Source organism: Colobus angolensis, unplaced genomic scaffold (assembly GCF_000951035.1).
Source record: "Colobus angolensis palliatus isolate OR3802 unplaced genomic scaffold, Cang.pa_1.0 Scaffold211, whole genome shotgun sequence".
Lineage (NCBI taxonomy): Eukaryota > Metazoa > Chordata > Mammalia > Primates > Cercopithecidae > Colobus > Colobus angolensis.
In genome coordinates, this window is record NW_012115278.1 from 212,382 (window position 1) to 225,326 (window position 12,945).

General features: G+C 34.9%; 1 protein-coding gene across 2 annotated transcripts in view; it reads left to right on the forward strand.

Moving 5' to 3' along the window:
- UCHL3 (ubiquitin carboxyl-terminal esterase L3 (ubiquitin thiolesterase)) overlaps positions 1–12,628 on the forward strand; it is a 58,306-nt gene extending 45,678 nt beyond the window's left edge. For both annotated transcript variants that reach the window (XM_011942853.1, XM_011942852.1), the window contains exons 7-9: positions 1,311–1,386; positions 11,454–11,512; positions 12,419–12,628. In XM_011942853.1, coding sequence (XP_011798243.1) covers positions 1,311–1,386; positions 11,454–11,512; positions 12,419–12,502 — 219 coding nt within the window. In that variant the 3' untranslated portion in view covers positions 12,503–12,628. The remainder of the gene's footprint in view (positions 1–1,310; positions 1,387–11,453; positions 11,513–12,418) is intronic.
- Positions 12,629–12,945: the final 317 nt, after the last annotated feature.

Here is a 12,945-nt window from a genome sequence, read left to right on the forward strand (position 1 = left end):
AGTAAAACTAGATAACCTTGATTGCTAACACCTGTGGAATTCTGTAGTTCTAGAGTGACGCTAGAAGAACTGGCTTGCCACATCAGTTTATGTTGAATTTCTTCCATTCATAATTTGAGGGAAATAACCTCTGAAGAATAATATGAGATTAGGTGAGACACTGTATATATAAATATTTTAGAAACATTCTGTAAATCCAAGATAGTAATATTTATTCTGTACCTTTCAATATCTGCATCAGAAAACTTTATATTACAACTACTTGAAAATATATAGTTACTTGAGGATGAAAAGAATATAATTTTTTAGTTAAGATGCTATCTGTTACTGAAAGGATATTAAGTAATCTGAGATATAATTTGATTTATGCCTTTTGAAAACTTTTCCTTTAAAATTTGTGCTCTACTTGCATATTTAACAGTGATTGTATTTCATTTCAAACCGTTTAGATTTGATATATAACTAACTCATATTAATATTAGCTGTATAGTTACTACATATCATAGAAAGAGCTAGTTAATCAATGTATCGACTTTGTGTATGTTATTTGAATGCCTTAGAAATGTAGATATTGCTCAGGCAAATTGATTGGTAAGCTAAAGAAACGTAGATCTAGTCTTAATTTCAAATTGTTTATTAAGCATCAAAGCAAGAGAAAAATCGTAGGCTACTGTGAATTGTACTTTAATTTGTTCTTTTTTCCCTTCCTTTTAATCGCCTGGGCTATTTTCCTGCATGTATTCATTTTTAAACGTTTAAAATCCAGAGTGAGTTAAAATGCTTCTTTTACTCAAAGACTCTTTACATTGCACTGTTAAAACATCAGATTATCGAGTTCAAGTCTTTAAGGGAACATCTCTTTTGATATCTTAAAATTCAACTTGAAAAGGGTTTCTTTAAACTGTTAGGCATAAAAATATTTTAACTTTCTTATTTCAAATTTAAAAAAGTCATACATATCAGTTCATGTATTCATTTCATTCAGTAAGTATGCATTGTGCATATGCTGTATACCAGGCATTGTGCTAAGTGCTGAGGCTTCTAAGGTGAACACAATTTTTGGTCTTTAGATAGTTGAGATGAAGAAAGTTGTGCTTTTAGTCACTGTTTTCCTTGCTGATAAATGAGTACATTGTCACAAACACAGGCATGGTCCCTCTTTTTCCATTATACCAAACATTAAGCCTTGAATTATATTGGATAAATGTTCTCTTTTATAACTTGATGTTATTTGTATGTGTTTATATATACATGACTGATTTGTTTGACTACTAATGTATATAATACCTATTTTTTCCCTCCTATTCCAGGCACCAAATATAGATGAAAAAGTAGATCTTCATTTTATTGCATTAGTTCATGTAGATGGGCATCTCTATGAATTAGGTAAGAACTATTTTAATTTGTCCTGGGGAGAGAAATGGTAAATGGGAAAGTCTCTACTTATGATAAACAGGACTACTGATATTTATTGTTTACTTAAATTAACTGATTGCCTATAAAATTGATTTGACATAGTGACGGGTTTCCTTTTAAGACAGTTTACTAGAAAAATGTTACTTTATGTTTAAGCAACTTATAATTCAAAAATGTTTGTGTACCATCTTCACATTTTAGCAAAGTAAGAAAGTAAAAACCATTACGGGGAACTTCTGCAAATCACTCTGGCAGTCGTTACAAAATTATTGAGTGGGTTATCATCAGTATCTGGCTGAACAACCTTTAGTTTTGAAAGATAGTGTAATATTTGGGAGGCTGAGGCAGGCGGATCACCTGAGGTCAGGAGTTTGAGACCACCCTGACCAACATGGAGAAACCCAGTCTCTACTAAAAATGCAAAATTAGCCGGGCATGGTGGCACATGCCTGTGATCCCAGCTACTTGGGAGGCTGAGGCAGGAAAATCGCTTGAACACAGGAGGCGGAGGTTGCAGTGAGACAAGATCCCGCCATTGTACTCCAGCCTGGGCAACAAAAGTGAAATTCCGTCTCAAAAAAAAAAAAAAAAAAAACAGGATAGAGTAATAGTCATAGTGATTGCGCTTTGTTTTCAATAATGAGTGTCACTAGTTTTCAGGGTTTTGTAGTGTTCCTGTGATTTTTTAAAGACTTTACAAAAGCCTTTGTTTTTTGGCATTGGTTTCTTCAGGCATGTGTCAGAGTACCCATGATTAGTTACTTGGTATTTTGGCTGATACCTGTACTTTTTTCTTTTAAGTTTACCTTTCAGTGGACTATTTCATGATATGTTGGAGGAGATCACATAATTTTAGATAATTTACTCAGAATAAACTTCTTGTAATTTTTTTATAATTGGTATCCAATACTTATTATGACCTATTCTTTTCCATAAGACCATCTTGAGTTTTAAAAAAGCCAAATAAACAACAAAAGAGAAGTTCTTTTTAGTAATTCTAGATACCGTGAGTTTTGGTTCTATTACCTCTCATTTGCTGTCTATATATTACCTTGTCACATTAATTTTAAGTTTTTTAAGGTAGAAGAGTTTTGAAAGGACACAGATTGTGACTATAAATGTGATCCATAAAATTTAGGTGGATTTTGTGTTTGGAATATTAGCAACAGATCACATACTTTATTAAAAAGAAATGGCCTATCAAAGGGGACAAGGAACAGAAAGAACAGAATATTTATAAAAAAGGGGACAAGGAAAAGAAAGAACAGAATATTTATAAAAATGTGCAACCCTGAGGGTTGTCTACAATAGTAGAGTGATTTGAGGAGTCATAAAACTTAAATGAAAAGAAGTCATTGAAAAGAAGTCATTGTTTTGGTAGTATATAATGGACCTGCAGGACACTTTGGAAGATGTGCCTTGCTAATTCAGTCTGTAAAATCTGCAGAGATAAAGTATAACAGTGACTGGGGACTTCAGATGTCTGGGTGGTTGTCGGAAGCAGATTTTCTACTCTGAATTGTGAGTAGTAATTAATAACTAGTGGAAGAGGAGGTAAAGAGAGTGCTGGGACTTAACAGACACATTCTGTTGACTTCAAGAAAGTAGATTTGGCCAGAGCAAAGATATGTATGATTCATAACCAGAAACTATAAATGTGATTGTGACTTTCAGAATGAGAGACATATAGAGGAAACAATAACATCTAAAATATATTTAAACCAAAAGAAAACCTTTCTAATGATCTCAATGAGAAGGAAAGAGTTGTCTTAAAAAAAAACAAAACTGGGTTTTACTGGCTAGATAGCTCTCTTGGCTCAGAGGCTAAAAGGGCAGTTAGAAGGAAGGACGTATATCAAGGGTAAACTACATATGAAGAATGATCTCTTTTGGAGCATGCCAAGATCAACACAAAAGGATTTTAAAATTGGTTTGAAGTAAGAACTTCATAAAAGAAAGGCAGAACTACTGAGGTCTTGTTTGGTTTAGATATTCTTTATCAAGAAGAATGACCTGATGGAAAATCAGAAGCCTATTGGAAATTAGATTTTTAAAATGAGTTTAAATAATTTCAGACTAGTAAAGAATAGCCATGATCTCTGAGATGTCAGAGCAATAATAGGTACAGTGCAAAGATGGGCAGTTGCTGATTCATTGCAAAGGACACTGGCAGTAACTCTGATGCGGAGCTAATAAATTCAAAAGGAATATTGAGCAAGAGGAGTATTGAGTTAATGGGTAGAAAACAGTGATTAAGAGATTAGCACTGGGCACAGTGGTATGTTCCTGTAGTCCCACTTCCCATAGTGGGAAGCTGAGGCAGGATTGCTTGGGCCATTTCTTTTTAATAAAGTATGTGATCTGTTGCTAATATTCCAAACACAAAATCCACCTAAATTTTGTGGATCACATTTACAGTCTCAATCTGTGTCCTTTCAAAACTCTTCTACCTTTATATAACTTAAAATTAATGTGACAAGGTAATATATAGACAGCAAATGAGAGGTAATAGAACCCAAACTCACAGTATCTAGAATTACTGAAAAGAACTTCTCTTTTTTGTGGTTAATTTGGCTTTTTTAAAACTCAAGAAGGTCTTATGGAAAAGAATAAGAAATAAGTGTTTGAGGCTATAGTGTGCTATGATTGCACCTGTGAACAGCCACTACCCTTCTATACTTCTGGTGACATGGCAAGACTTCATCTCTTAAAAAAAAAAAAAAAAGAAAAGAAAAGAAGACATTATATAACTTTTAAGAAAGAAGTCATTTCAAAGTACAGTTGGCTTTCTGTGGGTTCTTGCATTGATAGATTGAACCGACTGTGGATTGAAAGTATTAGAAGATTAAATACCAATACAACAATAAAAAACAAAGTTAGAAAACAATCTCACAACTATTTACATAGCATTTGTATTGTATTACGTATGATGAGTAATCTAGAGATGATTTAAAGTATTTGGAATTGCATAGGTTATATGAAAATACTGTACCATTTAGGTAGAGTATGTCAAGGGGCTTGAATATCTCAAAGTTTTGGTATGAGATGGGGCCAGGGTCCTGGAACCAGTCCCCCACAGATACGTAGAGATGACTGTAACTTTACTTTTAAAAATAAGGCTATATGATTGTAGACATGGTGCAAGTTGATTTCTATAGGATGTCTATATTTAACAGAGAATGGTGGTAGTCTTTAATGTATTAATTCCCTACTCTAATAAATTGTAAGGTTAACCAATGAAAAGGACTGAGTTATTTCTCTTTTCTTATCACCCCTTCCTTTTCCTTGGGGCCTCATATAGTTTCTTTCATATGTAAAGGGGAAGAAGTACATATTTTAAAACAGATATAACAACTCCTTATGGATATCGAGTAGAGCATTTGGATTTAGAGGTGGATTTGGAACTTATTCAACAAAGATTAAAACACCGTTTTAATAATAAATTATTGTCTACCTGAAGTAACAGGAATACTTTGAAGCAGTTTTAGAAATTTTATTTTGAAATAATTTAAAATGTTCATAGAAGTTACAGAAATAGTATACAGAGCTCCCATACATCCTCCCGCAGATTATCCAGATTCAATTCATATTTCTGAACTGTTTGAAAATAAGTTGAAGACATGATGCCCCATTATCTTTGAAACTTCTGTATTTTCTCAAAACAAGTGGATACTCTCCTACATAGCTATAGTATGAATGTCAAAATCAGGAAATTATAACATTGATCCAGTATTACCTAATCTACAGACACCATTACAATTTTCTTGATCATCACAATAATGTCCTCTATTCAGGAGCTAATCCAGGATTATGTGTTGAATTCGTCTTGTTTCTTTGTCTCCTTTAATCTGGAACAGTTCCTCAGAATGCTTTCTTGTCTTTCATGGCTGTAACATTCATTTTAAGAGTATAGGGCAGTTACTTCGAGATTATCCTTCAATTTAGGCCATCTGATTTATCCTCATGATTTACACAGTTTTGGCAGGAATACTACAGAAATAATGCTACGTTCTTCTCAGTGCATCATATCAACAGGCACATGATGTCAATTTGCCCCTTTACTGGTGATGTTTAGTCACTTTTAGGTAGTTTCTTCACAATAAATAAGTATGTCATGCAGTTGTTCATCAAGCTTTTATCCCCCAGATTTTGCATCCATTGATTATTCTCAACTGGATTATCATTATGACTATTGCCAAATGGCAATTAAAAAAAATTCCTCCAACATTAGAATCTTTCCTTTTCCTCTCATTCATTCATTTATAATCAGAATGGACTCATGGATTCCTCTCTTACTTAAATGATTATAATCCATGATATCATGTATTTTTATGCTCAAATTACTGCAGACTTGGCCTTTGAAAGGAACCCCTTCAAACTGCAGTCTTGATATCCTGGGGTCAGGCAATCCCCTTGCCACAGCCTCCTGAGTAGCTGGGACTATAGGCCTTTGCCACTATGCCTGACTAATTTTTTTTTTGTAAATTGGGGTCTTGCTGTGTTGCCCAGGCTGGTCTTGAACTCCTGGGCTCAAGTGATCCTCCTGCTTTAGCCTTCCAAAGTGCTGGGATTACAGGCATGAGCCACTGCACACAGCCCATAGTTTTAATTGTTAAGAGTTCTTCTGTTCTCTGAGTTTTCATAGCATTTGAAAATATGGCATTCTGTTCTTTCGTGTATGTAGAATTTCCTCATTTTAAGGATAGTAATAATATAGGAATACGTCATTTAACTGTACTTTTCATATATTTTATTTTATTTTTTTTACCAATTGAAGGTTTATGACAATCTTTTTTTGAGCAAGCTTATTGGCACCATTTTTTCCAACAGCATGTGCTCACTTTGTGTTTCTGTGTCACACTTTGGTAATTCTTCCAGCATTTCAAACGTGTTATTATTATATCTGTTATGGTATCTGTGATCAGTGATCTTTGATATTACTACTGTAATTGTTTTGGGATGCCACAAACCATACCCATATACGATGGCAAACTTAATCGATTTCATGTATGTGTTCTGACTGCTCCATTAACCAGCCATTTCCCCATCTTTTTCTCTCTCTTTGGACCTCTCTATTCCCTGAGACACAATAATATTGAAATGAGGCCAGATAATAACCCTACAAAGGCATCTAAGCATTGAAGTCACACGTCTCTCACTTTAAGGCAAAAACTAGAAATGATTAAGCTTAGTGAGGAAGGCATGTTGAAAGCCAGGATACTCTGATAGCTAGGCCTCTTTTGCGAAACAATAAGCCAAGTTGTGAATGCAAAGGAAAAGTTCTTGAAGGAAATTAAAAGTGCTGAATGACATGAATGACAAGACAGCAAAACAGCATTATTGCTGATACGGAGAAAGTTTGAGTGGTCTGGATAGAAGATCAAACTAGCTACAACATTTTCTTAAGCCTAATCTGGAGCAAGGCCCTACCTCTTTTCAGTTCTGTTAAGGCTGAGAGAGTTGAGGAAGCTACAGAAGAAAAGTCTGAAGCTAGCAGTTGGTTCATGAGGTTTAAGGAAAGAAGTAATCTCCATAACATAAAAGTGCATGGTGAAGCAGCACGTGCTGATGGAGAAGATGCAAGTTATCCAGAAGATCATGCTCAGATACTCCATGAAGGTGGCTACATAAACAACAGATTTTCCATGTAGATGACGAACCTTCTCTTGGGAAGAAGATGCCATCTAGGACTTCCATATCTAGAGAGGAGATGTCAATGTCTGCCTTCAAAGCTTCAAAGCACAGGCTGATTCTCTTGTTAATGCGGATGGTGACTTTCAGTTGAAACCAATGCTCATTTGATGTTCAGAAGATTTTAGGGTCCTTAAGAATGATGCTAAATCTTCTCTGCCTGTGCTCTATAAATGGAACAATGGAGCCTGGATGATAGTATATCTATTTATAGCATGGTTTGCTGAATATCTTAAGCCCTCTGTGGAGACGTACTGCTCAGAAAAAGATTCCTTTGAAAATATTACTGCTGATTGACAATGCACCTAGTAATCCAGGAAGTCTGATATAGTTGTATGTACAAGGAGATTAATATTTTCATTTCTGCTAACAGCATCCATTCTGCAGCCATGGATCAAGAAATCATTTAGACTTTCATTTCTTGTTATTTAAGAAATACAGTTTGCGACACTATAGCTGCCATAGTTATTCCTTTGATGGATCTGAGAATATTAAGTTGAAAACTTCCTGGAAAGGATTCACCATTCTAGATGCCATTGAGAACATTCATGATTTATGGGAAGAGCTCAAAATACCAACATTAGCGGGAGTTTGGAAGAAGCTGGTTCCAGTCCTCATGGATGACTTTGAGGGGTTTAAGACTTCATTGGAGGAAGTAGCTGCAGATATCATAAAAATAGCAAGAAAACTAGAATTAGAAGGGGAGCCTGAAAATGTGACTGAACTGCTGCAATCTCATGATAAAACTTGAACAAGTAAGGAGTTGCTTCTTATAGATGAGCAAATAAACTGATTTCTTGAGATGGAATCTACTCCTAATAAAGAAATCATGAACAGTGTTAAAATGACCACAAACCACAGAGGATTTGGAATATTACACAAATTTAGTTGATAAAGCAACAGCAGAATTTGAGAGGATTGACAACAGTTTTGGAAGAAGTTCTCCTGTGGGTAAAATGCTGTCAAACAGCATCACATGCTACGAAGAAATCTTTCATAAAAGAAAGAGTCAAATGTGGCAAACTTCGTTATTGTCTTATTTTAGGAAATTTTCACAACCACCCCAACCTTCAGCAACCACCATCCTGATCAATCAGGAGATATCAACATCAAAGCAAGCCCCTCCATCAGCAAAAATATGGCAACTTGCTGAAGGCTGAGATGATCATTAGCGTTTTTAGGAATAAAGTGTTTTTTTAAATTAAGGTATGTACATTGTTTTCTTAGATATAATGCTAACGTACACCTAATAGACTACAGAGTAATATAAACATAATTTTTATGTGCACTAGGAAACAAAAAAAATTGTGTGACTCATTTTATTGTGATATTTGCTTTGTTGTGGTATTCTGGAAGCTAACCCACAATATCTCTCAGGCATGCCTGTACATTTTAAAAAAGTTTTTATTTCTGTATAGTCTCTGTTTTTTAAGCCTGTACATTTAAAAAAGTTTTTATTTCTGTGGCCGGGTGTGGTGGCTCACGCCTGTAATCCCAGCATTTTGGGAGGCCGAGGCAGGCGGATCACGAGGTCAGGAGATGGAGACCATTCTGGCTAACACGGTGAAACCCCGTCTCTACTAAAAATTCAAAAAATTAGCTGGGCATGGTGGCGGGCGCCTGTAGTCCAAGCTACTCAGGAGGCTGAGGCAGGAGAATGGCGTGAACCTGGGAGGCAGAGCTTGCAGTGAGCCGAGATTGCATGACTGCACTCTAGCCTGGGCGACAGAGTAAGACTCCGTCTCAAAAAAAAAAAAAAAAAAAGTTTTTATTTCTGTGTAGTCTCTGTTTTTTAAGCTCCATCGTTCATGTCGTTGACTGTCCTTGGGTATTTGACAGTAGCTGATACTTGGTTATCTGCACCAAAAAGCATATTGTGGTGTTTATCACTTGTCTCTTGTACAACTCTGTTGTCACCTTTCTCTGAGGGCTTGTGATCAAACTATGCAAAAAACAAGTTCTGAATGAATTGGTTAGTTACAACCAAAATGTCAGGCCACTATTGTCTTCCCTGTCCAGCCTGGAAGTGGCATAGCCCATTTGGACTGGGGTTTTTAGGTTACATGACCCATGTACAAGGTGCAGCTGTTTCCTGCCTCTTTCAGAAGGGGCCTGTAAGTGTGACAGTCTCTGAGCCCCATGGATTCTTCTGCACAGTATGCATTTACTGAAATTACATCCAAAGTTGTTGGCAAGTGACAGTTTTGTGGTAGCGGTGTTTGAAACAACAGCAAATTTTACATTTTATTGTTGTGGCAAAATTTTTCTGTAAAGGACCAAGTAGTAAATATTTTGGGTTTTGTGGGCTACGTGAAAACCAGTCTTAGCTTAAAGGAGGCATTAAAAATATACTGAGGGCTGGATTTGGCCCATGGATAGAATAACAGTAAAAATCATAATTAATCTTTGTTCTATCCTGCTATTATAAAAATAGACTGTACAGTTTTGACATTTCAGGATCAATTGTTTAATAATCTTAGTCTATAATAATTGAAATTAATTATATGTTACTTTAAACAGCTGCATTCGAAGGAAAATTGCTCACTGCCATTTTTTGTTTTCATTTTATGTTATTATTTTATTTTTTTAGAGACAGAGTCTCACTTTGTCACCCAGGCTGGAGTGCAGTGGCATGATCATAGCTCACCACATCCTTGAACTCCTGGGCTCAAGTGATCCTCCTGCCTCAGCCTCCCAAATAGCTGGGACTACAGACTTGTGCCACTATACCTGGCTAATTTATTAATTCTTTGTAAAGGTGGGGTCTCACTGTATTGCCCAGGCTGGTGTTGAACTCCTGGCCTTAAGCGATCTTCTTGAATTACAAGCGTGAGCCACCACATCCAGCCATAATTGAGTTTATTAGCTCTTTAGTCTCATGAATGACACACACACCCAAATGATGGAAACCAGGAAAATACATATATTAAGCCAGGTGCTGTTGCATGTGCCTGCAGTCCCAGCTACTTGGGAAGCTGAGGCAGGAGGATTGCTTGAACCTAGGAGCTCAAGTTCAGCCTGGGGAATATAAGTGAGACCCTGTCTCTAACTTAAAAAGAAGAAAGAAAAATACAAAAAGAAAAAATATATATTAATTTATAATTTGGTTAGGGAGGGAATAGCCTACATTGTTTACTTATACTTTTGCTTTTATGCAAACATTAAAAAAAATACAAAATAAGGTGGCACATAATGAATATGATAGTCCTGTAAATATAGAATAGTCTATTGAAGAATAAGCATTTGCCACAAAAGAATATTTTAAGAAGACATTTTATGATATATTATTAAGAAATATACATTACAACTTAGAAAGATAGTATAAGTTCATAGAAATATGGATAATTAAGTGTTCATGTGTAATATAGTTACAGGAAAATGTTTCCTAAATGTTCTTAGAAACTTTAGGAATTACATCCCAGGCATTGTAATTTAGTGATAAGTTTCTTTAGGATTTTGAATATTTATCTCAATGTTAGTCCCAAAATAGGAATCACAAATTCTGATGATACGATTTATAGAAATTAATATTACTTTATATGGAGATTCTTTATGTGTTAATTTTCATTCATTTTTTGAAAAGTATCTAACAACCAAGTCTATTACTATATGTATATTCAGAAATTTTTATTGTGGTTAGAAACTATGGAATTGTAGAAAGGGCTGTGTTTTATGGATTGAACTTAATGAAGAGCCATTTACAAGACATCTGAGATTATGGATTTGGATATATAATTGTTACTTGACTTTGGGTTAGCATGAGTTTAAGTAATTCTGGACTTTTTAAAAAATAATATTCAAAAAGTACTAGTTTATTTAAGTTGATTGTGAATTTGGTTATTTTGGTGGTCAGTAAAATAACCCTGGGTTATTTGGATTATTCCTGTATATTACTGCATTGGTAGTACACAATTAGTAGTAGTATTGTATAAGCCATGACAATGTGGCTCCCTTTCATTGTTTTAAACATGTTTATCTTACTTGAGATCTTCCTATTTAAAGTGAGAAAAGAAGTTTTTAAAATTTCTAAGGATAAAAGCTGGGGTGATAATTTTTTAAAAACTGACAATAATTTTGCATATTAATTTCAGGAAACGAAAGCCAGCATTGTAATAAATTCTGTTCATGAAGATAATTTAGGCTTTCAAATATAGAGGCAAAGTTCTAACTAATAACCTTTAATAAAAAATTTCATGGTAGCACATTAAAACATTTGTTTTAGGATATATTATTTAAAATGACTTTTACCTTTTCTCGCCTCACTGAGGAAAGAGGAAAATGGAAGTTGAAAGTACATTATCCTGTAAAAACAGCTAAGCATTCAATTGTTTGTCTGTTTTCCACAGATGGGCGGAAACCATTTCCAATTAACCATGGTGAAACTAGTGATGAAACTTTATTAGAGGTAACAGTAAAACTTGTTGGCCCATCTTAAGTGCTATTAATATTTTGTCATCTTTAAAACATCTCTAAAGGTCACTTGTATAACATTTTCTTTGTAGTTGGATACTTCTTTATCCTTGTTCTCTCTAGAAAATCCAAAAAGAAAATTTATATTAGTGTTAAAAATCTGCAACAAATAAAGAGGTTTTCAGAGCTCTATGAACAAATGTAAAATTTGAAAAGGCAAGAATAGTATTGAAAGACTTACTCATTATATCCCAGATTTCATCAAATCCAGGATACCATTAATTGTATCTTGATCCTGATTTTAGAGATTTTAAAACATGAATAAATTGTGTGGCTTAGAATCAATGAAATGTGATTTTTAGGTGAAAAGTTTCTTAATAGCATTTTAAGAACACTTATGGCCAGGCGCAGTGGCTCACGGCTGTAATCCCAGCACTTTGGGAGGCTGAGGCGGGTGGATCACCTGAGGTCAGGAGTTCGATACCAGCCTGACCAATATGGTGAAACCCCGTCTCTACTAAAAATACAGAAATTAGCTGGGCATGGTGGTGTGCGACTGTAGTCTCAACTACTAGGGAGGCTGAGACAGGAGAATTGCTTGAACCCAGGAGGCAGAGGTTGCAGTGAGCCGAGATTGCACCACTGCACTCCAGCCTGGGTGACAGAGCAAGATTCTGTCTCAAAAAAAAAAAAAAAAAGAGAACACTTACTATATCTTATATTTTTGTACAAAGCAAATTAGGACACCCAGCTGTTCACTCTTCTGGTGTTCTTTATTTCTCATTTGGAAAAGGAAGTTTGCAGTGTAAAATTAGTATGAATTAGAAAAATATGAAATGTTTATCATTTATAAGTAAAATACTTATACAGTGAAAAATCATACTTTTTTTTTCCTCCATAGGATGCCATAGAAGTTTGCAAGAAGTTTATGGAGCGTGACCCTGATGAACTAAGATTTAATGCGATTGCTCTTTCTGCAGCATAGCTTGTCAATAATGGAAACACCAAATACTGTATGATTTGCAACTAAATTTTCTCTGTCATACACTAACTCAAACATTTTGATATTTTCCTTAACTTGATGATTAAACTTTATGTGAGTTAAACTTTGCCTTAACCTGTGTTTTATGTTATTTTTGCTCCAAGTTAAAGGTGCATTGCTTTCCTTCTCTTTTTCTTGTGAAGGATTTATCTGGTTTGAAAACTAGCAATAGCTTTCCTATTCTCTTTATATTTTACAGGAAAGTTTGTATTGGATTACCAGGCACAATTTCCATTTGCATAACATGAATATATATTATCTATGTTAACATGTTTATTTAGAAAACATTTGTTAAGCATCTACTTGTAATGAGATGGATGCTGTTCTAGGTTCAGAAGTTAAAGCATTGAACGCTGTTGATAATTGTAGTAGTCATGGAGCTTATG